We start from the raw sequence: 25941 nt of genomic DNA, 5'->3' as shown, positions 1-25941 counted from the left end.
TCTTTGACTTCATCAGAATCTTGCACAATATAGCTAATAGAGAAAAACGTCAAGTCAGACAGGATATTTCGGTGAAAAATTATCCGATCATCACGAAAATCAATAGGGATCATCTTCATAATGACATTGACACACAAAATAAAAATCAAAAGAATATTGTGGCAACTCTTGGCCTTGACCTACCTTTTGTTTGATCTTTGACTTCATCAGAATCTTGCACAATATAGCTAATAGAGAAAAACGTCAAGTCAGACAGGATATTTCGGTGAAAAATTATCCGATCATCACGAAAATCAATAGGGATCATCTTCATAATGACATTGACACACAAAATAAAAATCAAAAGAATATTGTGGCAACTCTTGGCCTTGACCTACCTTTTGTTTGATCTTTGACTTCATCAGAATCTTGCACAATATAGCTAATAGAGAAAAACGTCAAGTCAGACACGATATTTCGGTGAAAAATTATCCGATCATCACGAAAATCAATAGGGATCATCTTCATAACAACATTGACATACAAAATAAAAATCAAAAGAATCCATAAAGAACTGTAGCCTGTAGAGTGAGCACGAGCCAAATGTGAACGGACGGACGGACGGACCGACCGACCGACGGGGTGATTACAATATACGCCCATCTTACGTGTGGGCGTATAAAAAGGAAAACTAACCTGAGACCATCAGTAAGGTTTTCTAGATCTTTTTCTGTTACTTTATGACTGTCTGATGTCAAAACATAAACTAAACATCGTAACTGAAAAAGATTAAGTTGGAAAGTTACAAGGGTAGGTGGAAAAGTGAGGTCTTGGCACTTACCTTGATTTGAAATACCTTGAAATTTCACTGTTTTTCCTTGAGACATGCTAATGATTAGATACTAGAGCACCTTTCACATAGCCGACAACTAATATTCATTGTCTCATTTCAATCTGAGCTGTACCACTGCTCCTTTAGATATTCAACAACAAAGCCACAGATATTGTACACCAAACATTCATCCTTTTGTAATATCAAGGTTTAATAATCTATACTTACTATTTGAAGATCTATTGCCTTGTCACAATCAAAATTAGATTCATCTAATAACTCTGTGAGTTTATTTCTGATAAAACTAGTTTCTACACTAGCTTGTATAGATATAGGTAAACTAGCATTTTTCTTATTATGACTACACCATAAACATAATAGATTTATCACTTGTAGTCGTATTGACTGATGTTCTGTTAAACTATCAGAATTTAATAAGCTTACACACACTGTAAAACAAAGAATAAAAGCTAAAAATGTTTATTCTATTGTGATCAACCAAGTTTCAATTGCCAGAATTCTCTATGATTAAGAGATTGAATAATAAAACCATCCTAATGTGGATGATTTTGATCACATTAGTCAATCAAATCTATCAAAATTTCTTATATGCTAATATTACTTTAATCAAATCTTAGCCATTTTCATAAAAACTAAGTCAGAAGGTCAAAATATTGTGGCAACTCTTGGCCTTGACCTACCTTTTGTTTGATCTTTGACTTCATCAGAATCTTGACTATCAGGAATTTCACTGTCTATTTCCATTAAATCTTCTGACTGGTTCTGTAAACTTGGTGTATCACCAAAGCCCAGATCATCAAGATCATCAATAACTGGTCGTCTACTAGAAGAACTACTCTGCCTGTCTGGACGTCCAAATATATTATCAGTTTTACTGTTTGATCTTGGCAACTGGAAAAACAATTTCAAATATAATACATGTTCAACTCAATCTGTGAAATTTAAAACCTTATGTTTAAATCAAGAATATACATAGGTATAGACTAAGCTAGGACAATTTTTGAATCAGAGTGAGAGGCAAAAACTTACATTTCAATCTTCTGCAAAGAATTTGAACAAAAAAATGATTTCACTATACTTTATTGGCCTATTTCATTCACCCATTTCTATGATTGTAATAAAACAATTCATTCATAATCCATTCCATTCAATGTTTAATTATGACTGTCAGTGGAAATAAGCTCAACTAGGGGTTAGTTATTAGTTGAAAACCCAGTATATACCTTATCCATGGCTATTTCTATCAATGTATCCAGTAGTCTTGAAGGTGTTAATTTTCTATTCAATTCTTGAATGATAAAAGCTGAATGGGACAGTGATGGTAGTGTAAACATGTGATGTAAATTAGATAGAACTGTTGTCAATCTATTTACACCATCTCTACTTTTATAGTCACATAACCATGTTGAAAACTTTGATAATAACTGTTTTAAATCTGTTATTATATTACAAGATTGGCATGTTACTTCCGTTAATACATCATATTCCAATAAATAATACACAGTTTTAGACAATAGTGAACATAATAGAGCCATATTTTCTAAAGTTGAAAGCTGTAAAAAATAATAATAATGCAACGTTGAATATGTTAAATACGTATTTCAAGTCTTCTACAAGCCTTATTTCAGGCAAGTTGTTTGATAGAGATGTGGTGGTGCTGACATGAAATAATTTTTTGAAGTTTGAAGTAAGGGATTGAGACAATTATCTGATAGCATCGATTGATCTTCCAACAAGTTTACCCAATACTTAAACTTCTGTTTAAAATCTCTAATTTCATAATTATTCTACTGTACCTGATCTTCAGCTATATCATTGTAATATCTACATTCATTGTGTAATAAACGTTGTAATAAATCATAAAGGTCAGTTATATTACACGTTTTAACTTGTTCTTTTATATCTTTACATTCAACACTCTTCTCAAACTCTAACTCACAATCTAAACTACTAGTTAGATATACATTTTCTAAGTGTGTCCACTGCATCAATTGTTCCTTTGTATGTTTACAACGTATTGCTTCAGGATTTCGTAAAGTTAACCCTACTAGAACACACGCTAGTTTATCAGGATTACAAACTATGCGTTGTTTATCTGATATATTGGTATCAGTACTAGGTAATAACCAATGTAATAAGTGTGTACGTAAGGGATGAGATGTACCGTTAGATATATCTCCTGATCCTAATATACTTGGTTTATAATTCTCGGCTAACTCAAAGGAACTAATGTATCTTGATATAAAATAAATTGATGATTCTGTCGGAGTTGATATTGATGGCAGAAATAAATTCCAGACATATTTTTCTGGAACTATAAGATGTTGTTGTATTAATTCAGTAAGGAGTTGAAATCCTGGTGCATGTAAACCTTCTAGTTCTGCTCTATGTGAACTAACAGTTCTGAAAGATAAAAAATAGATACTGTATCCTTTAAAACCTAAAATAATTGAATGATTTTGTATTGTCAGAGCACTGGTTGAGTTAATTCTGAATTATGGAGCTGAAAAGAAGTTTATAGATAATCTAGTCCTCATGTTTGTTAAATTAAATAAAAATTTTACCTCAGTGTTGCTGACCATATTTTCTGCCAATATACTTGACAGTCTTTTAGTAAATCTGGATATATAACATGTAATACTGGATATCCCTCAATAATCTTCTTTAAACATATCAATACCTGTTTTAATATTTCACTCCTGTCAAACAAATGAAAAGGTTTTAAATGTGAGGCATTTATTCTGTTCAGAAATAATTTTAAGGAACATTCAATTATAATCAAAGTCATTAATTTCTTAGTCTTATGTTAGGGAATATCCTAATATATTGCTGTAGCATGTGTCATAACTACATTTTTGATATATTATCCCTTTGCAGATTTAAATGAATACTGGTTAGCTAATGACTATTTCAAGAGACAGAAATGATGATACTTATACACACTACACACCTCTTACAGTCTTCTAATATATGTACAAGACTGTCTAGAATAGGTTTAAGTTCATCTTGAGGAATGTCATTAGGATATTTTTCAATTACTCGACTTAATAACTGTAACCTACAAAACATAAATATTCAAAAATTTCAGCTCATCACCTTCCTCACATTGTAAATAAATTTTAAACATGCACTGAACATTATGGATAACAGCACAATATAAGATCTTTGAATGGCATTTAGTAAAGGTGTTGGATATAATGAAAAAATTCTTATGGATTACAATTACTAACTTTATTTGAGCGACTTTTCGGCCAGTGTTCATTCATTGCTTGATAAAGATCAGAGAACACTGGCCGAAACATCTCTCAAATAAAGTTAGTAATTGTAATCCATAAGAATTTTTCCATTTTAGCACAATATAAATCAATAAATACACATACTCTTTGAAATGGATGCCGAGTTGACGAACTCAATGATTAAATGACAAGAAGTGTTTCACAAGATTAAGGATTAACCATGGCTTACCAGGGTATAACTTGCATTACGTTGCTAAACTGTATTATAATATCTCTTAATGTTGACCAGCCTGATAGTAGTCGACGTTTTTTAGCCGGTGTACCATTAGTACTGGTTGATGGTAACTGTGTTACGTCTATGGTAGTGGCGGTGTCATCAAATAGCTAGGAAAGTAAAGTCCAAAATTTTTAAAACTTCCTAAAAGTACTGAAACTGTGCTAATTTAGAATTTAAGTGAATTGATCTCAAATCAACTTTCTTTCATAAAACAATGCAGTTATTCTCTTATTGCTCTGATGAGTTTCTCTAATTCTTTTCTTACTGCATCATTTTTTAAATAAAACTCAGCACTCTCTTACCTGGTGACAAACATCAGCTGCTAATTCAACATAATCTTGTTTCAAAGCAAAATCTTTACTGAAAGAGACAAAAAGACAACATATGAAGGTGCATATAGATGCAAACCTAATCAGATGTGTAATATATACTGCTTATTGACTGGATATTCTGGAACAAAATATAATGTTTTACCTTGATGAAAATCTGTGTCTGCCTCCCATTTCTTTCAAATCTGTATAAAGCACTTCATATAGCTTACGCAAATGACTCTAAAATATTCATCAAATTATAAGAAACCACACACTTAAATATAAATTAAAAGAATTCAATTCAAAGCAAGTTTCCCTCAACATAGAAAGTTATTTTGCAGAAAAATTCTTATAAATATGTGACAAGTAGACAAGAATGTCAAAATAATTTGGAAATATTATAGATAGAGTCTCACCATCCACTGATCCCAATCAAGAGCAAAAGCACCATTAGCTGTACTTTTTGAACCACCAGGATGGTGTGATTGTAACTGGATACTCAGAAATGATACTATTTCATCCTGTAACAACAAAATGCTAACTTTTTATTTATTACAAAATTCAAAAAAAGATTATTCTGAATCCATTGAGAAAAGGTTGAAGTCCTATGAATTGACACAACCACACATTCCATATTGTTTCCATATTCAGTAATACTTATTTGAAGTATAAGTATTCCATCATGAGTAGATTGATTGAACCAGTGAACATAAGAAATCTAAGAGTTTCATCTGTAAAGACTCCTAAATACCCTATTACTTGTGCTATAATAACTAATACCTTCATAATAGGTGAGGGTCTATTGTTCCATAAATACAGGAGATTAATGAAGATATTCTCTCCTAATTTACACACTTGTAACCGTGAATTAGATGCTACTGATAGAACAAATATATTTAATGATGATAATATATGTTCTAAAACCTTCGTTGCTTTTTCTGATCTACAAAATACAAAAAATGTTGATGTCAAATGCCTTAAAATACTACAGGGGATAATTCATGTTGTGTTGTATTTTTCTATTGTGACCTTAAAAGTTATAAATGGAAATTGGTACTACAACTCAGTATAAATATGTTCAAATTTGTTGATGTTTCACATAGGCTATACTTTAATAAGAGAAAGCGCACCATGACTTAATAAACAAATGCAACTTTTATCGTAATTTTAGGATTATTGATTTTGTTTATATACTTCAATATTATGTATTATTCAATAATATATTCTACATGTGTTGAATATTTCCATGTATTAAGTTCATATATATAGGGCAACTCTTACCTGATGTTTTTAAATACTTCAGTATAAAACTGGAATATTTTCTTTGGATGTAAATCACATTGTCTTGAGGCACCAGAAAGAAGAAGATGAATCAACCTAGCCATCAGAACACGATCTAGTTTACACTCTTCATCAACAAATAACTTAAAATATTCTCTCAATAAATCTACAAAACAAAACCATTTCCAAATATGAAATATAACTTTACAAAACATTAAAACATTTTGAGGTTTCAGTGAAACATTTACAATACTTCAGTATTGCCACATCTAGATTTTACATGCTTCTCAGACATTAGTGAAATTTCATGGTACCATCATATATTTCAGTGGATCGCTTCAATCTTAACTCATTGAGAAGTAATCCACAGAAGATATTTGAGATGACATAATTATCTGGTTTTGTATCTTAATCTGTATAAAGAAAATTTCTAGATAACTTATAACATACCATGCCATGATTCAGGCTTGAGTTCAATCCAATATTTCCTTACAGGTAGCACATTTTTCATCAATATGTTACTAAAATCTAAACCGTACGAAGCACACATATAGTCATCAGCTAAAATTTCTAATATACTTGTTACTAAGCTATTCCACTTTAATCTGGGACCACCTGAAACAGTAGGACAATTATATCATATCATTCCAATACAGAACAGATATCAATGATGGACATACACTAGTTTTGAGCCTTTACAGGTTTGGAGAAAAGTCTCCAGTTTCTGAATTTATATATGGTATATTCAGTCCAGATGACAGTAAATCACAAGATAAGATTTGCATGATACACCACAGAGTGCAAGCAAACTAAATGAGGTGGGTAGTAAATGAGTCCAATAGCCAGTTCAGATCATTCAAGATCATTCAAATAGCCACAGTAAAATGAACTGTTAAACTGTAATGATTTTTTTGGGACTTGACCAATGGACTGATATAGCATGGATAATGCTGATATAAAGTAAAATATAAGATTAGACATTCTCAGGCTATTCCTTCATTATATTCAAACTCACGTTTATCAGCTGTTTTAACAACATACTTTACTAAACCACTAACTTCCTGTTTCTTCTTTTCTTTAGTTTGTTGTGAGGTGGCAGAAGTAGATTTTCCTTTCTTTATATGCTCTGTTTCAATTTGAACATATTGAATCACTGCCTGAAGAAAACAATGACTTGCTTTGAGGGAAGTTGAGAAAGTTCTTAAAAATTAATTCTAGTAATAAATCAAATGAAATCTGCAACTAAGACCACATGAAACCAATACTGAAACTTGTAATGAGAATATCTAACGATTATCAATTGACCAGTGCCAATGACCTGAAAGATTAATTTTTTGAGCATGTCAATTCACATTAACAGAGGTTTACCTTAAATATGTCATCCCATGTTAGAAGACGCCTGCTCTTTTTACTTGGTTTTTCATCTGAATTTATATCTATGGTTTGAATTACAGTGGTCTTTCCCAGCAATTGATGTAACCTTTCTGCACTTTTCTGAAAATGAATCAATAATTTGTTCATTTGTATGGATACATGGCAATAAAATTATGAAATATGAAATGGATGTTTGAAATTGAGTCTAGTGAAGACCATGTCAAATTTAAATTTGAATGGTTAAAGAGAAGATTCCACGTTAATTAAAAGTTAATAACACAATTGTTCCTAACTGACACTTTTACACTTTAGTAATAATTGTGTCATACTCCAATCCAGCAAGAAAATACTTTGAAATTATTGTACCTTTCTTTCTGTAATTTTATCTGAAACTAAAGCTCTACAACAACTATGTACATCTGATAGGTAATCCATGCCCTCTAAAAACAAAATTAAAAATAAACTAATGACTTTTATCAACAAGAAAACATTATCAAAACGTGTAGCTTGCTATGCTTTACCCCCCCCCCCCCCCTCCTCCTCAAACATCACCTGAGGATCTGATGGTCCCACTATTAGTATTGTATGTTTTTTCCATGATTTTAATCACATCCTACTGGCTACTGCAACAATTTCAATTTCTTGGAAATGGAATCTTGGTTTGATGTTTGAGTTTCATGAAGAGACCAAAGTTTCCTGACATGACGCATAAATAACTGTCATGACAAATAAACCCCGCAGTGAAACTCACAAATCTGTGGGGTTAACCATGCCCTGGACTTTGTTTCTATTGGGTAAAAACAAAAAATCTTACACAAAATTTAGAGATTCTGACGTTCATTCGCGCTTTCTTAGAATTTCTTCAAAAGGAGTTATCTCCCTCTTCAGGAGAGACTATTTTGTAATGTACCGTAATTTATGTAATATACCGTAATGTATAATAAAGAATGTTGAGGGGATGAACTAGTACGGGCAGATAAGAGCTATTATGTGAAAATTTGTTGTTGAAGTTGAAAGAATATCTGAGAAAACGGGGATTTGTGAGACACTCGGACGGAAACTATGAGTTCTATGACTTAGATAAAACAAGATTTATTCAATTCATTTATGGACCACTGCATTTAGAAGACATGTTTCGGTTCTTGGCTCCCACCATTAGTGCTGGGAATAATTATCGAAAAATCGATTATCGCTCTTATGTCATGTACCGATAACGATAATCGATGGTTCATTTCAAAATCGATTATCGCAAAAAATAACATAACCTCCGGTAATTCTGTTAAATTAATCCCGGGACCATAATAAAAACACGCTTTCGGCAGTCACGTACAGCAAAATAAACTAAGCTTAAGTCTTTATTCTCGTATGTTCTTCCATTTCTTTGATTGTATATGATCATAACAATCATTAATAAGAAAAATTTCATTCACAATAAATTAGTACAAACATTTGTTATTATATATAATTAACTGAATACAGGAGGAATGTAGTCCAGGCTATTTTTAGAAATCTTCTTTCTCTCTCCCTTTTGGGGTTTTTGCCTGCCTATTTTTGGGTAAAATTTGGTCTAATTTGGAATTTGATGTCTGAAATTGCATTATCTTTCAGATTTGGTGAGATGATGAGAGACTTAAAGGCGGAAGGCTAATTCTAAAAATAGTCGTTTTGTGAAGTGCCAAACTCTAGCGGATGAGTATAACCGGTAGTAGTCTACTTTCAATTTTAGTAGCTCAAAATTTTCATGGTCATCATATAATGAATTTTTTAGGAGACATTGAGAATTGGTCAGGCTTTCATTCGACATGTTGGAAAGCTTTCAACGAGATTTCTGGAAAAAGTTATAGAAGGTTGAATTTCGTGTTTTAACATGGGAAGAGATGGCAAATGAATTAGTGGAGTGAGTCCATTTTTGGGCATGACTTTCCCTTTATTTTTCACACGATTGTAGTTGTCTCCCTTTTTTTATCAAGTCTAATTACGTAACGACAATGCTGATTGGATAATCAGTGCTGTTTATAAATAGAAGGCTAATCAAAATTCGTAAAACAACGGTGCTTAGTATTTTAGTCTTGGTTGTCAAGAACGTGTGATGAAGTCAATTATTTTTACCATTCAACGGTACATTTATGCCAATGATGACGATAATGACGAAAACTAATCTTCCAAACGTCTTTAAAACAAAAAGATTGGCCACATAGCGAAAAACATGATAATAAACACAATACACATACTAGCATCTAACACTAGTATACATACAAGTAAGTGGTAGGCAGCCTAAATAGTACTTGAAATGAGTCGACTACTTGACCTAAAATTTGAGTATCAACATTACGATTTTTATCGATTATCGATCGGAAATGCCTAACGATATATTGCCGATAATCGATGATAATTTTAAATTCGATTCCCAGCACTAGCCATCATAGACTTTTTAATACATTGCACCATAGAACTGTAATATTTACAGTTTTATGTTCCCACTTAGGACATCAAGTTCAGTAGAGTTACCTCCCATCAAGTCAAACTCCATGAAATAATTATGTTATCTCCCTTTGACCACAAATCCATGCCCCGCGTGCACACGTTACCGTTACCACAACTGTTGCTAGGAAACTAAACACTATTTGTGTCTGGTTAACGTGATCTACAGTCATTTACATTAAGACGCATGCGCTTTGAATTGTAGCAACAGCACGGACATTGAAATTTACTCTCACAAACTGACACCAGTCTCAGAAATAACGGAAAAGACAGAAAAATGACGGCTTACAAGGTGAATATAGATTTAAGAATATGTTGAACAGTGTTTAAGTCCTAACAGTAAGATAACACGCTTCAAAATACCTCACTAAAACTAAGGTTTTGACTGATTCTAAAAAACGGAAGAAGGGGTTTTTATGTTCTTCCCTTTCCTTTGAGGACTAGTGTACATACTTTTTCACGAGTCTCACTTTTGCCTTCTGTTGGTCTGCAATCTGATCTCTGTCGGGCCTGCTGAAACCCATTTAAGTTCATGCATTCATTGTCTATGTTGTTATATAGTCAAAGTCTTGTCATTCTCATGAATTGTCTGTGTCAAGTGAGAACCTTTTTATGGCATATTTTATGTCAATTGTAATGACAGTCAATGTTGTTGATTGATTGAATCATGAACACAATTTACAATTTGATGATTTGTGGTTAAATAATACAGGCCATGTAACTTAGTAACTTAAATTACTCAGAAATAGCTAATTGTACCGGTACTTGTTTAGTTTAATGTACCATTTTCATTTAAGACTTGTCCTTTGATTCCAGGCCTAGTACTAGTCGACCTTATAGTAATATGACATATATGATATATTATGAATATCAATATTATTATCAAATATAGACCTTTGATTCTCCCTACATTTTTTGAACTGATTGTGACCAGAACATTTAATGTTCTACTTCTTAACATGTGTGGGGAGTTACCAAAATATTTTTCTTTTTACAGGCAGCAGACTCCAAGAGAGAAGAATATAGAAAATATTTAGAAAAAGCTGGAGTATTAGATGTTCTTACAAAAGGTATATATTATGTTGGTTGTAATACATGGAATGTAATAGAAACAGTGTTGGGAGTGATGTTCAACTTATCATACCTAAGAAATGATAAGGAAAAAGGCAATGTCCACATGAATGATGATGAATCAAAGTAGTGGTATTAAGTATGAAATTGAATATGCTAACAAATACAATTTTCCTTATCCGAGTGACATGAGAAAAAACATAAACAAATTCTTTTATTCTTTCAGTTTTGGTTGGATTATATGAAGAACCAGAAAAGCCTAACAATGCATTAGAGTATCCTTTATCAATGTTTTCATACACAAACAAGGAGTGCAATAAAGTATATTTCCATTTGAAATACTTAAATTCATAACCATGAAAAAGCAAAATATTTAAAACACTGTTGACCCAGGTCAGTTTTCCTGGGAGCTTATTTGACCTGTGAACAGTGAACGTAATGAATAGTTCTTCGTATTACCTTTGTAATTTGATTAGGGAGGGCAATTTGATTAGGCTGGGCCTGAAAAAGTCAGAGCTTTAGCCAGATATTTTGAGATTAATTATTCATGACTGAAAAATACAGTTTCAAATGCCCTTTTACAGCCTGTAGAAAAAAGTTCTGGTATCTAGATATTTTTTCTTTAACTACTAATCTAAGTTTTTTACGACAACATCTTGGTGCCTCAAGCCCCGAAACTGCCGATGTTGAAGCTTTGAAACTAGAGGTCACAGAATTGCAACAAAAAATTGAACATCTTCAGGAAGAAAATAATGATCTAAAAGCCAAAGTGAGTTTAATTTTGATTTCCTTCAACAACTTTATGTGCATAATATAAGCTTATTACATAACTAGGCATGTATCCTTTTACCTTTAAAAACAGATTATAGATTTCAACCATGGAAAGAATAGGATTAACTTAGATTAACTTATAGGATCCATGGTGGTTGCTTGGAAAATTTTTGGTAAAGTAAGTGTGCCTTTTGGCCTCAAGTTTTCAATCCAAGGTATTTAAGTGTACATAAGAAACTATGTATGATTCTTACATGGAAATAACACACATGAACAATCCCTTCCTCGACTTAATAAGTCAAAGTTTGTTGAAATAGGCTTTGATGAAATATCATAACCTTTTTGAAAATTCGACTTATTTTGTTGAGGAAGATTCAAAGTGGTTGTGAACTATGTTCCTGTGTGTTATTTCCATGTAAGAACCACGCACAGTTTCATATGAATGTGGTACAATATCATTTGTATCAAGTAAGGCTTATTTATTAAAGCTGATCAGAATTTTTGAAATCTTGTTGCATAGGCAATACCACTTACAAATTGTATTTCCATTATCCAATTAACAAATTTGTATTATCTTTTTCAGTTACAACAGTATGAACCAGACCAGACTACCCCAGATAATTAGTTTTAAATAGTGTGTTTTTCATGTACATAATAAATATTTATAAGTATTTATTTCATACATTCCTCATTCATGATTTTACTTTCCTGTAATAAAAGTATAATTCATTAAACCTGCATTTTGTTTTTGTTGATAATGATAAATTTTACTTCTGTAATATTTGGTATCTTTCCTATTCAGGTTACGGATATAAATTAGACTGGTAAAGATACAAGTTGGGCTGGAAATCGTTCGTTTCAGTCCCGTAGTTTTTTTTACAAATGAATGTAGTAAGGTTACCTCGGGCACTTGTACATAGCATGAGCTGACTTCCTATTCCAATACTTTCCCGATAAGGATATACCCGAAACAGCTTTTGAATAATGATCTCATATCAGCAATATTGGTAGGCCTTCATTCGGTACATTTACGGCTTTTAATTCCACAATTTATATTCCCCTATCCCTCTCTAAAATCTCTTCTAAATAGCAATAGCATATTTCACGGAAGCTTTAAGTGCACTAATTTCATATTAAAGGGATTGTCAAGAGTTTTTTTTATGTCTGTCTGGGACACTGATAGCATCAGTTTTCACCACTTCAATTTTTAATCAGACGTCTGTGGTTCAAATAAAAATAAATGATTGATGATTTTATTAATCAATTTGATTAAAGGCCTTATGTGATAAAGCATAAATTTTGCAATTAGTGATGTCAAAAACACGCCTACTTTTTATTGAATTACAGGAAACACAGTCGTCTGACTGAAAATTGGACGGTTCAAATTGATGCCATCATTGTCCCCGGAACAAATAAAATTGTTAGAAAACGTGTTAACAATCCCTTTACATCATTAAAGATAAAGTTAATATTATTGGAAGTAGCACAAACACATCAAACAGTAGTCAATCATTATTCAAAAGTTTTCCGTATTCTTTTATCTCGTGATTTTTATTTAACTGACGTAAACGCTTCCTTATTAAAGGATGATTGTCGAGAAATTTTATTACCAACTGACAATATATCCATTCTCTCTTTGAACTGATATTGGTCCCATAGGATATTACTTCTCTTAAATCACTAGCTTATGTCAGAAAGTGCTCTGTATACTGTGCCACAAATTTGACAGTGGCTCAACTAATATTGACCACATCACTAGAAAAAAAATTACAAAATTAAAACAAAAAAATACCGCAGCAAGTATCTAAAAGGTTAACACACAATATAGAATGGATCATAACTTATGCAGGGGTCCTACCAAGGGGATGATGAAACTAAACATTGATCTGCATTGCAAATCACTGATCAAAAGAGCAACTTTAGAATTCATAATCTGACATTGTATTCTGGGAAAGTCGGGAAATGTCTTATATCAAAGTCTATTAAAGTTTTATGTTTTTGTTTAATAATTGACATCCACCCACTACGACAGAAGTAATCTAACGTTTTATTTGACGTTTATTTTATCATTACGAATGAATATATTTCGTTATTAGCTCACAATACGGTGCTTAAAAACGACCATATAACTTATAAGATATCCTCGGCAACAAAGTAGTTATAGTTTATGCATACTGACATTGATTATCTACATATCTTTCTCTGGTATTTAAATTGAGCTCCAGAAAATATCGCATTGCTTCAGCCAACCTGTTTCCCCAGATTTTTAATACAGTGCATATATTTGATTTATATCATTGAATATGGATTGTAGTATATAGGTTGATATACTTTTCTTGTTACTTAGTATGAAAAATCTTGAGCTATAGCAAGTATTCATATTGCTAAATAAAGCAATGCAATGTTTCAGTGGCGGAGCCAAGGGGAGGGGAGGGGGAAAAAATATCATAATTTGTTTAGAAATTCAGGCAATCTCAGGTATCCCCCCCCCCCCCACCACCTTCCGACGTAAACCTGGCTCCGCCACTGCAATGTTTCATGTTCTTCTATTACAATGATACACAAGTAAGCAAATTCACTGAACTAAATATAGTAAATGTGCTAAGTGACAATTTTATAGTCAGCTATTTAGTCTCCTATTGATTATAGGGAGATATAAATATTATAAAATTCTAATTGGTGCTATTAAGATTTTATAGCATTTGACATCGTATATCATAACCAATATATACCTAGGTCTACCTGATGTCAATATAATAAACACACCTTGTCATCCCATTACATTTTGCCACAAGGAAAAGTCACAATCAACGATAAGACGCAACCAATAATAGTGAATACTGTGTTTATATGAAATAATTCATTGCCGAAGGTGACATTGCGTTAAAGTTTGATACATCTACTGTGACAAATGCACTGAGTTTGATGAAGTACACGAATTCATAATGATAGTATATCCAGTTCTAGTTAACTAACCTATTGTTCGTGTAATATACCATTTTGATACATCTGGAAAAATTTAAAGCAGAAATGTCTTTTATGGGAACTACCACACGTGTCTCTCATTTAAAAAGGTAAGAACAGATTGTTATCTTGGAATTGTCAAACAATTTATTCTTGGTGCTGTTGTCTAAAACGTTGACACACTTTTAGTTTTATTATGGAATTCCATAGCAGTGGCTCCTTGGAGAAAATCGGTCATGGGTGAGACCTTTCAAAAACATTTTTTTATTAGACGATTATAATATTATCATGATCATAAATGATTACAAACATTCAGATTCATATCTTGTCTTCATTGGGTAACTGGAGAAAGACCTCTCATTGAAAAGAATTTCAAAAACTGAAATCATCTAAATATATAGCCAGGTTCCTGTTGGCCGGGTGGCCCGAGGACTGTATAAAATTTATTACACCTTAAAACATGTGTCGAGTGTCAAAATAAATGATTTATTATGAATATAATTCTATAAATATAATATTCAAATATTAACATCAACTATAAAACAATGGATTGTATATGATAGATGTATATACATGTTGTTATAAACTTATAAAATGTCAGCTACTCTTGCCACTCTTGTAGTTAAATTCGACATACAGTTTGTCTGCAAAAAGAAAAGACTGAAAAGACTAATTTCTATAATCGATTGAAGTGAGGGCAGTATGATTTAATCTCAATTTTCCTGATCTTCGGTGTAGTTTTCCCGAATTTAACTTGAAGCATGGGAAACCCACATCTTCAGAGTGTCAAGATATTACAAACTTCGTTTAATACCTTAACATCATTATCCGCTTCCATGCGCACAAAATGCAGTGATTTGATTGGATTGTATGTCAGCGAATACAGCCAATCAAGGCGACAAAAAGACTACACTTTTGACTTAGCACTTTACAGAATTTCTGTGTTCTGATTAATTGCATTCACTTGCGTACAGTTCGATCATATCGCTGCATTTTCAAACGCTCAAGGTATAAGACGCAATTCCAAATAGCTTAATCTTGTGAAGATTGGGCAACCTCAGACTTATTTGGAGATCATACAATTCGGTACTATTTCACTATAAACGAAACTTGCGTTTGATTTCCTAATTAAAATTGATTTTAAGTTACTTGATCTCTTAAAATATTTTAAATTGAATGAAATAACATTGATATTACGTAATCTATTTAAATTAAACCAACAGAATCACAAAAAAGTAATTACACAAATTGTGTAACGCAGTATGTATCATAAAAATAGTCGACTAAAACAATATTATCAAATACATTGTACCATACCGATATTTAGATTTAATTTTTCCAAATAATAATTTTATAACCTAATACACACTTCTATTGCTTCTGACCATAGAAAACTGTAGTCATTGTGCTAACCATTAATTGGATGTATTGTTCTTCTCACCCGATCAAAATATTAAATTCTGATCCGGACAGGCACAGACAGATGATTTTGAGGGTCAGAGAGAAAGCATGGTTAGAAAATGTCTGAGAGGGATAGGGTTGCGAAACGGAGAGGTGTGTCTCTCTGAGGCGAGGCCCCGACCCCCCAGAGGCCTCCCATGTTCCTTTAGCAACGGTACAATATTATCCATTCAGGAACATAGATGCAATGGATTTCAGATGATCTGAGATGGATTTTAGGCACTAAGAGGTCTCAGTTTACACTTCAAAATTGGCCTTTCAAAGGCCTGAGGACTGGGGGCCATGACAGAAACTTGAAAGACAGTCCCATACCCAAACTAGGTCACTATATAACCATCTATATTTGAATCTATTTTTGCTGAAAAGAAATTACTTATGCATAAAACGCATGAAAGCATGTCATCTAGATTAACAAAGTCTTATCATGCAAGATCTTCCATTTCTTCTGAAATTTTTTTGGGGCATAAATTGTATAAATATGTGTCCATAAAGAATGTTGTTTTTAAAATGTTGACGGTGAACGACCTTTGAACAATTACCCGACATCTGCTGATGACATGAGTTTTATCGACAGGAGCTTTGCGGTAATAAATTCTTAAGGATATTATTTTATTGATAACCAACACATAATTTCTATTTTATATCCTTTTATATCTGTTTATGCATTACACTTTTTTTAGCCTTTATTCAGTGTGTAAAAATAGAACAAGACTTAAAGATTCGATCGGGATTGTCACTACGTAATGTTAACTATATGTCTAATCAGTGGCTTTACTAGGAATCGTTGACACAGAATTAGCAAGCAATTGTTTTTACATGAACAACGATAAGAAATTCGAAAGTGTGGGGGCTGTCAGACCCATTTCTGTGTACTGTACTGTGTAAAGGTGGGAACAGACGTACGGTGTCCGGTGCGGTATACGGTGCCGGATAATCGATACAGTAGAAAATAAAACATGTGAACATACGAGGTACGGGTCCGGACACGGTGCGGATACGATTAGCTTCTACTATTTTCTACTGCACCGGACATTCATAGTCTATTCCCACCTTTAAGGAGCTCATAGTATTTTAGTATGTATGTTTTTTTAGAATTTTAGCTTTCATGGTAACACATTTGTGTGCATGTTACATAAGTGGTACAACTTTCCCTTCATGCATCTGAGCTAGTGTAATCATAATTGACCCATTTATGACTGTATTATTGACCTGTTTAGTCCAAGATAATCATTTATCATTATTTACTCTTAATGTTTGTATGATAATGAATATTCTGTCAGTGTTATATAGAGCATAATCCGGATGTTATAGGCCTAGTAGTGATAATTAATTTTCACAATAAATTTCTTCTAACTTGTTATACATGGATAACGTAGAGACAATGACAGAGTGAGTTTTATATTATGATGCACTACTGCTATAAATGTGTTTTAAATTTGTTTTAAAATAATGAGGAGAGATATGATCTTTTTCGACTGTTCTTTATAATAGAAAGTCGTGTATTTCTCTGATAAATCGTTATGCTGTCTGTTCTTCATACTTAGTAGAACTTCAGGAAACATTTCAAACATAGATCTTTTCCTGAGAAGAAATTTCACAAGGCACAAGTTTTGAATATTATAGTAACAAGGGATTTAGTCGTCCAGATATCGTCAGCTGATGAAGCTGATTTCACCAAACTGACAAAAACCAATTGGAATATAGATGTCATTACCAAGTGAAGCCATGGCTATACATGATCAGTGATTAGATAACCAAATAAGCACTGGAATCGCATAAACATATCTGTCTACCAAATTGCCTTGTATGTATGTATCTTATATGTAAATTTCAGACATAGTTTAGCTAATATTGATATTGGTACAAGATTACCTCGAGATGGCAGACGAGGATCAACTTTACCAACTTTCTTACCAGCATTAACAACTTCTGATGCTTCGAACCGCCAAGAACAACTAGAAAGGTGGGGAGATATAGAATAATCTAGGGTATCTTTAGTATTTTGTCCCGTCTTTATTAGCCCAACGGTGCAGAAAAGTAGGACGTAAAACTCCATTTATTTCATTTCATTTACTATTTTGTGCATTGTCCAAAATTCTTTTATTTCCTTTTGAAATACAGCATTGAATTACTAGAATTATTTTATCGTTTCATTTGGCGTGGTAATCGAGGGTTTGCTGTCGGACACGGATATGTTATATAATGAAACAAGCGAAAGAAACTTTGCATCAAATGAACAGTGATTGCCCACAAAGCTTCAAAATTTCTCATGAGGTTAAAATGACGCTGACGTATTGATACAGGCACCTGTTTCTATAGCAATAGTCGACTCTCTCTGTGCGTATTAAGCAAAAAATTCGACATGTCTTACCCTGTGTGAAATGAAATAAGTTACTATGAAAAAATTTTGTCTATTGATTGTGAATGTTGAAGCATAGCCAGATCATATTTCCTTTATTTTCAGCATCCAGACAGCCATTATTCATTTGTTTCAAAATAAAGGTTTGAGAGAAAATGAACTGGGTAAATTACAGGAAAATGTCAGGTAGGCTTCAGTCTGGATATTTATACATAGAAGGATTTCTCTAGGCACATTAATTAGTTCTGTATTCCTATATATTATGATCAATACCATGTTTACTTGCTATTAAATCTTTCGGTCATAAATAAAAAATGAATTTTCTTTTTCAAAACGTAACCGAGCATGAGCATGTGAAATAATGATTTTATAAGGAGTTTATTCATATATCTTGTTCTCCTTTCTTTTGTAGAGCCTCATTGCTCCTACAATCCAAGCCACGTCCCTGAGTTCTAGAAAATGAATCTTTCGTTTAACGTTTTGTAATGCACTGCAAATCCTTTCCTGTTAATTTTACGGAAAAAGTGCTGGCAGCTTAGTTACCACATTATTCGTTTAGTAGGGCAAGATTTAGACAGATTTGAAAACAAATGGTATTACGTAAATATGGCATTCCAATATTTTTGAATCTATTATGCCTATATCTATATGTCTTATAAACAGTATCTACAAAACACAATATAACATTCTTTGGCGATTATTGTTTATTTTACATTGTATGCAATTGTATATAATGATAAATTATTTCAGGTATTTATCAGATACAGAAGCTGGTCCGTTGATATTTGATTATTATAAGGTAAGATTAATCTAATAACATAAAATGGCCCCATTGAATTTTAATTGTTTCTATTTATGATACATCTAAAGTATGTACGATTGACAACAGATATACGGAATGATAAAAGATTCTGAAATACCATTGTAGAGCGAACTTGGCGTCAATGTTTAAGGTTGTTTTATCTCTATTTCCGCATAATAACTAAAGGGAAAAATGCGATTTTTTTTATTCAAAAAATATTTATCCGAAAATGTTGGGGCACCCCAAACTGTATTATCTATTGCTGTAAGCCATCATTTTGATATAAGGTATTTTATTTTGGATCATTAATGGGGTTGTGCTCTCTCTGATGAAGGATTTAATTTGATAAAATTGTCTGTTTTAGGACCAGTTATTGAAAAAGGGTATGGTTATTTTAAGAGAAAGATTGAAAAATGAAAGAGGTCAGTCAGTACATAGCCTATTTTAAAATACATTGAGGTCATTTGACATTTGAAAGAGTTCTCGTCACAATGTCTTCTGGGAATTGCTAATATGTACGACATCTCGCGAATAGAAAATAATTTCTAGTCTCAGCAGAATTAACTCTTTAATCTTGGCTACATTATAAACCAATACTATATATCTACTTGAATATTGCATTACAGGAGCAGATTTATTGAGATTATTGGGTGATACTTGGGATGGATTCTTTAAAGAGATGTTACCATATTTACAAGCAATTTTATTACCATTGAAGGTAGTTTATATATCATCTTATTTTACATCTTCGGGCTTCGGATTGTTATTTCTCTTGATTTGCCCTTATTCAATGTTAAAATTCACAGAATTTAGAGATTCTCTTGGTGCAAACCATCTCAGCGTTTGAATTTGTAGATTTTTTTCAATAATATGAATCAATGGTGTTGCACTGTACGAAATTGACCGTGCGTTTTACGTTAGAATACCGGCAACTATGCTGCCAACATTAAACAATGAAATATAATATGTTGCACTTTACTTTCGAAAGCCGTTATATTTTCGGAATCAACAAAGCCAGTAGAATCTTAATTTATTTTCAAAATCTTACCGGTTGTTTTCAGAATATAGAGAGGTCAATCAGAGATGTTACTTTATTGGAATTTAGAAACATCGTCTTGTTGAAAGTTAGCTCATACGGTACGTACAAATTATGTACATCAACCAAGGAAAATAATTCTTGACGATTGAATCCAGAAGCTTTGAATCATTTTTGAAACTAGCATTCATATACATCAGCATATAATCGAGTAAAAGGATATTTTTGCTCATCCAGGAACCGTCAAAATATACACATCTAGACCATTTTATTTTCCAGTGTATAAAATTTGACTAATTTTATTCCCTTAATTGAATATGTTGCTCATAATAATTAATTATACTTTCATAACCCTTAAAATGTTTCAGATGCTTTGCGAACAGCGACATTCATTCCACCAAATATAAAACAAATGTTACTGGTTTTACAAGGAGTTCAAGATTGTGGTTTCTCAACAGAAAATGCCTTTAACTTGGAAAAGCTGGTAGCAATGGCTATTGTACCTTATTTGGGTATACGAGGTTTATATAATGGATCGCCAGAGCCTGACATTATATCCAATATGAGATCCACTCCTAAAGTTGTCATCACAACAGGTACTGTAAATATTAGATGTCTCTTGTTAAACGTCTTCTGTTCAGTGTATCATCGCTATTCTTTAATCAAACCCATTGTTGGAAGTATGAAATTGAAACTAAGCGCATCCTTTGATTTCAAACCAAATGGCATTCGACCAAGTCGATTTGATGCATTTGCCCGTCCTGTCTTATTGATTCTCCGAAATGTTTACTTCTGAGTTTTGGTCTATTGGATAGGTATAATATAGTCTATAAGCGGTTGGGAAAAGAGACACCGTCGATTTTTAATCGGAACAATAAAGAATAAAAAAGTTAATTTTATGATATTTCAGAGCCAGAAACAGAAGAATCGGAAGAAGAATCGGCAACGTCTCCTTACTCAACTTGGTCGCCATCAACAAATAAAATACCAAATCGTCTAACTATATTTCATAATAAAAAACTAGCCCCGGTGTTAGAATGTATCGACTCATCTAGTCCCAGGCGTCATAGCTTAATATCGTGACCGATTTCATTCCAGAGAGCATAAATACTGGGAAATTGAGACGATAGTGTGGCTAAGAGCTCCTCAAATAATTTGGTTAAGTTAGCATTTTTGTCACTGGCAGTGCCTGGACAGTTGCCGCATTTTAAATTCAGCCTCGACAGTTGTCCGCCCATTGAGTCAATCTGTCTCCTGTCTCTGATATTTGTGCTTTTTCTATTATAGGCAATTTATCGACACATTTTTCAATTCCACGACCTCGACGACATATCGCCGGTGACTGAAGAAATGCCAAGGAGCAAAGCTGTAAATAACCTGTTAATAAAGTTTTAGACAGGATACTCTAGTCAAAATTTGAGCCATTTACCTTGCCATTGTTTACGGAAATTGGCAATGTATACTAAATGTTATACTTTATTTTAAAACTAATATCAATAGTTGTATATTTTTGTTACATTGTTATTTTGATATTAAAGACTATTTTTCTGGGGCAATTGCCTTATCTCTTGGGCAGGGAAAGATAAAGGTAATTAATATTTGATGAAAGCTGATTTTGTCAGCCACCATGCAGTGTCATTCATCAAAATATCAGTAAATTGGTACAGGTAAATCGGGCAAGATCAATGCCAAGAGGTTCTGCCAACCAGCTAGTCGAAAGTTGCTATCCGTGTAAAATGCCGTGGGGGCATTTCGTGGCGTCGCCATATTAATTTTGTCTGAGAAAATATTACATAACTAGTAATGTAGGCTGGTGTAGTTCAGTTAAACAGAAATAGGCCTACAGCTTACATATTCACACATTCTACTTTTATCAGCCACTGTTGTATTGATGCCTAAAATGACTGTAGGCCAATCTTATCACTATCAAGGGTTAAGAATCTATGTGAAATCGGAGGATTTTGAAAATCAAATTACTTATGTTGCGCAATTTTTATTAAAGAACCCTATGGAATGTGGTCTAGTGAATTAACCGTGTCCTGTAGTGTAAATTGATTTTCCCAGTTACCTCCCCCTGTTCTGATTTAATAAGGGGAGTTAACTGCTGGCAAAAGAGGCCATTACAGAAAAGAAGACTAAACACAGACAAATGACTTCGGGAGTAGCTACAGCGAGAATTTCCTCCAAAAAACAAACTTTAGAGGATGCTTATTCGCCGCCGGCCAATTTCCTTGAGATAGATGTTGGTGATCCACAGACTCATGGCGTGGGGAAGAAAAGATACACCGATTATGAAGTCCGAATGAGGGTATGAAATAAAATGTCGTTTTATCTTTGTTTCTTGGTCAACGGAAGTGTTTCATAGCTAATGTGTCATTGATAAATGTAACTAATAAAGCATTCACATCTATTCTAACATTGTTTGTATAGAGAATACTGAAAATATGTTTCCAATCTTATACTCTTTAGAAAGGCAAATCAAATGTAGACTTCACTGTTTAGTTGTGTCAATGAAGTCTGTTTATCAAGTCTCCACCCCCTTTTTGACATCAAATACTTGTATTATCAGCAAGGCTATTTCATTGAATCTGTGAATATGTTTCTTATTCTAGAATTCATTTTAATAAAATGATAGGGCTTTATCTTGTACAGTTAATAAATTTCAATATTATTTTATATTTGATAGAAATAATTATGGGAATCCATTCAGTAAACCTCAATTATATTTTGTAAAATTATTCTTTGGCTTCAGTCAGCTAATTTTTTTTAAACATAGGAGATGTTTCCAGAATGATTTGCAAACTCAATAAATTTAAAGCAATTGTAAAGAATTTTTTATGTGTAATATCTTTATAGCATAAATTTGAACCATTCCAATCTTCAGTCAGATGTCTGTAGTTCCTTCAATTCCCTAAAACTAAGCGCTTTATGACATAACTATTGCAAAGGGCCTTATGTGATACAAGCAAAATTGAGATTGGTGACATCTTTAAACACTACGTTTTAGTGGAATTGAAGGAACCACAGACATCTGACTGAAGATTGGAATGGTTCAACTTGAAACACACAAAAAACTTAGAAAACCTCTTAACAATCCGGGAGCCGCGGTGGCTCAGTGAGTAAGACGCTTGCTTGCTAACCTGAATGTCCATGGTTCAATCCCGGCATAGGACGAGATAATATCTTCAGATTTTTCTATGGGACAATAAACTGAGGCCCTGTGTGCTACATCGAAAAAGAGCAGGCTAATGCCGCTGTCTTGGCAAAATTTCCCTCATGGCGTTGCCCGTCCATTCATATCATTTCATTTCTTAACAATCCCTTTAAGGGGTTTCAATGACAAACCATCAGTATCAATGATCTGCCAGAATCACCATAAATACTGGGTACCTGTGAGGGGCTATAGTCAATATGGCACCTAACCATAGTGGCCCCAATATTGGGTCTAAATTAATTCAAAGTGAATTCAAAATTTTTTCAATCCTTCAAAAACTTTAATTAGTTTTGATAATTTTCAATTTCTTACATCACAATGCATTTTAAGACCATAAATACTCCTTTTTATACTGATACTCCACATCACCTAGAATAAGCAGTGAACTTTGCTGTACTGACAGTAGCACCAATTTAATGATAAGGTTTTATAATGATCTTATTTTTTGTAGACAAATCTACCAGTATTTAAACTAAAGGAATCTATAACTAGGAGAAGATATAGTGATTTTGAATGGTTACGGAATGAATTAGAAAGAGATAGCAAGGTAAGATATTGTTTTTTTCTGACTTGGAAATGATGTTTTGCTATATTTAGGTTCTATTCTCTGACTTTCTTTCATGAATTGTACTGTTTGATAATTTAATATTTGACAATGATAAATTTTTGATAATGTGCCAATTCAATGTACTTATTATTCATATAAAGTTTGTTTAGGTCTGCTATATCTACTATTGGTTAAGGTTAATGTTCAAAATAAAATATTGATACAGAGGAATGATTGAAGGATACATCTATTTATAAAAATGTTTAATTTTAATTCAGATTGTAGTACCTCCTCTACCTGGTAAAGCTCTGAAAAGACAACTTCCATTCCGAGGTGATGATGGTATTTTTGAAAAGGAGTTTATTGATGAAAGACAAAAAGGATTAGAACAATTTGTGAACAAGTAAGTGATGATTATCGAATACTTATATATTTTCACTCATTATGTGAATGTAAGTTATACTTGTAGGTACTAGTTTGATTGAAATATCATAAATCTTTGCCATCATTGATAAATATGACTTTATAACCAACTTGGTACAATAACAGCATATGGATTTATTTTATTGGTGTAAAGCAATTCATAAATTATCAAGCTTGAATTTTTTTGAAAACACATAGATTTTATGAAGCTGGTTTATTTTATTTTTAGGGTTGCTGGACATCCATTGGCCCAGAATGAAAAGTGTCTACATATGTTTTTACAAGAACCTGTGATTGATAAGAACTATGTTCCTGGCAAAATCAGAACAACATAAAAAAAATCAACATTTTATTTAATTTGGTTAACCTTCAGACTTTCAATACCATGGGAAATGTGACAAAACAACTTACAAATTTTAGAACCATTCACTTTTATGACCTCTCCTATTTAAATTGAAGATTTGCAGTTTCCACCTGTGTATTTCTGCAAGAAGTTTCTGGCATATATCTTTAGCAAATTTATAAAGGTGTCCAATAATAAGCCAACAGTTGTCATTCTCAAAATAATCATGTATATAAGTGTAAAAAATAGATACTAAATACTAAAACCAATTTTAATTTCTATGTCAATAAATCATGAATTGTGTACCTTATGATCATTTGCTTTGACAGATTGAGTATTCTGACAATAACTAGCAGGATAGCTGTGTTGTGAACAACATTGTATACAATATGAACCTAATATTAACGTGGTTTCTATAGAAATATGTGATTTATATTCAGCCAATACTCAATTTTCTTATAATGGCTTGTATGTTATATTGACTTGCAGCTATCAAAACACATTTGAATTGCATTCAATTAATATTGAACAAAAATGAAGTATATTGTTTTGATTTAGCAGAATTGTTGATAAATGGTAGCTTTACTGTTGTAATATTTATCAAGAATGACATCTGTGAATAATGATGATTTATCTAATGATTGGATTTAAGATGAATGAATAAAGATATTTTTACACTAATAAGGTATATTTTGTATGTATTTGTAGTTTATAATGTTATCCTAGATTATTAATATTATTTTGTATGGTTATCATATTTTAATCATTTTTGTTTTGTTTTTTTTACCTTCACGATTAACTTGTGTCAGTTATTTTCAAAATGTCATAAATAATGTTTCTATGAAATTAAAATTTTTGTCACGCTCAAATTATATGTAAGTGTTATTATATTGACTAGAAAAAGTAAGATTTAATACAAAGTAGACAAATCGAGTGCTTAACATATGTACAGTTTCAGAGATTGGTCCAATCTTTATCTTTTACTTCTGTTTGAAAACTAATGCAAGATTTAATCATTTAAGATCATTTCAGTTGTATGTTAGCAAACTTATCTTAATAAATGTATTCTGTAATAAGTGAAACTTTTGTTAATTTTTTTTCTGGCCACTTAAACGCATTTGCCACTAATAACAGTTCAAATTCAACACAAAAGCTTTC

The 25941-nt window shown here is 32.4% G+C and overlaps 4 protein-coding genes across 4 annotated transcripts in view; 3 read left to right on the top strand and 1 right to left on the bottom strand.

Moving 5' to 3' along the window:
* LOTGIDRAFT_229208 (hypothetical protein) overlaps positions 1-7909 on the bottom strand; it is a gene marked incomplete at both ends in the record, with an annotated part of 26216 nt that extends 18307 nt beyond the window's left edge. The window contains 18 exons of the mRNA XM_009062135.1: positions 676-758; positions 1040-1260; positions 1513-1723; positions 2056-2385; positions 2629-3235; positions 3397-3531; positions 3783-3890; positions 4298-4452; positions 4648-4705; positions 4820-4896; positions 5073-5177; positions 5437-5599; positions 5938-6103; positions 6388-6552; positions 6953-7094; positions 7306-7431; positions 7678-7751; positions 7864-7909. Coding sequence (XP_009060383.1) covers positions 676-758; positions 1040-1260; positions 1513-1723; positions 2056-2385; positions 2629-3235; positions 3397-3531; positions 3783-3890; positions 4298-4452; positions 4648-4705; positions 4820-4896; positions 5073-5177; positions 5437-5599; positions 5938-6103; positions 6388-6552; positions 6953-7094; positions 7306-7431; positions 7678-7751; positions 7864-7909 — 2972 coding nt within the window. The remainder of the gene's footprint in view (positions 1-675; positions 759-1039; positions 1261-1512; positions 1724-2055; positions 2386-2628; positions 3236-3396; positions 3532-3782; positions 3891-4297; positions 4453-4647; positions 4706-4819; positions 4897-5072; positions 5178-5436; positions 5600-5937; positions 6104-6387; positions 6553-6952; positions 7095-7305; positions 7432-7677; positions 7752-7863) is intronic.
* Positions 7910-9976: 2067 nt separating this feature from the next.
* Positions 9977-12362, top strand: LOTGIDRAFT_210400 (hypothetical protein). The gene is made up of 5 exons (XM_009062134.1): positions 9977-10084; positions 10790-10862; positions 11090-11138; positions 11503-11632; positions 12212-12362. Exons 1-5 carry the CDS (start codon positions 10070-10072, stop codon positions 12257-12259), a joined length of 315 nt encoding a protein of 104 aa, XP_009060382.1. The 5' UTR covers positions 9977-10069; the 3' UTR covers positions 12260-12362.
* Positions 12363-14615: 2253 nt separating this feature from the next.
* Positions 14616-21810, top strand: LOTGIDRAFT_210398 (hypothetical protein). Its single transcript, XM_009062133.1, has 9 exons — positions 14616-14708; positions 17894-18022; positions 18524-18604; positions 19169-19217; positions 19585-19642; positions 19847-19938; positions 20282-20357; positions 20625-20852; positions 21167-21810. Exons 1-9 carry the CDS (start codon positions 14665-14667, stop codon positions 21337-21339), a joined length of 930 nt encoding a protein of 309 aa, XP_009060381.1. The 5' UTR covers positions 14616-14664; the 3' UTR covers positions 21340-21810.
* Positions 21811-22379: 569 nt separating this feature from the next.
* On the top strand, positions 22380-25862 carry LOTGIDRAFT_229207 (hypothetical protein). Its single transcript, XM_009062132.1, has 4 exons — positions 22380-22564; positions 23922-24017; positions 24296-24420; positions 24670-25862. Exons 1-4 carry the CDS (start codon positions 22406-22408, stop codon positions 24773-24775), a joined length of 486 nt encoding a protein of 161 aa, XP_009060380.1. The 5' UTR covers positions 22380-22405; the 3' UTR covers positions 24776-25862.
* The last annotated feature ends 79 nt before the right edge of the window (positions 25863-25941 follow it).

Source organism: Lottia gigantea (assembly GCF_000327385.1).
Source record: "Lottia gigantea unplaced genomic scaffold LOTGIsca_5, whole genome shotgun sequence".
NCBI lineage: Eukaryota > Metazoa > Mollusca > Gastropoda > Lottiidae > Lottia > Lottia gigantea.
This window is presented reverse-complemented; position numbering and strand designations above follow the sequence as displayed.

Coding starts and splice junctions, on each gene's coding strand:
- LOTGIDRAFT_210398 (XM_009062133.1), top strand. CDS start 14,665: ATGTCTTTTATGGGAACTACCACACGTGTCTCTCATTTAAAAAG. Junction 14,709..17,893: donor CGTGTCTCTCATTTAAAAAG/GTAAGAACAGAT, acceptor TGTAAATTTCAG/ACATAGTTTAGCTAATATTG. Junction 20,358..20,624: donor GTTGAAAGTTAGCTCATACG/GTACGTACAAAT, acceptor AAAATGTTTCAG/ATGCTTTGCGAACAGCGACA.
- LOTGIDRAFT_229207 (XM_009062132.1), top strand. CDS start 22,406: ATGACTTCGGGAGTAGCTACAGCGAGAATTTCCTCCAAAAAACAAACT. Junction 24,018..24,295: donor AATTAGAAAGAGATAGCAAG/GTAAGATATTGT, acceptor ATTTTAATTCAG/ATTGTAGTACCTCCTCTACC. Junction 24,421..24,669: donor TTAGAACAATTTGTGAACAA/GTAAGTGATGAT, acceptor TTTTATTTTTAG/GGTTGCTGGACATCCATTGG.
- LOTGIDRAFT_210400 (XM_009062134.1), top strand. Junction 10,863..11,089: donor ATTAGATGTTCTTACAAAAG/GTATATATTATG, acceptor TTATTCTTTCAG/TTTTGGTTGGATTATATGAA. Junction 11,139..11,502: donor AAGCCTAACAATGCATTAGA/GTATCCTTTATC, acceptor TACTAATCTAAG/TTTTTTACGACAACATCTTG.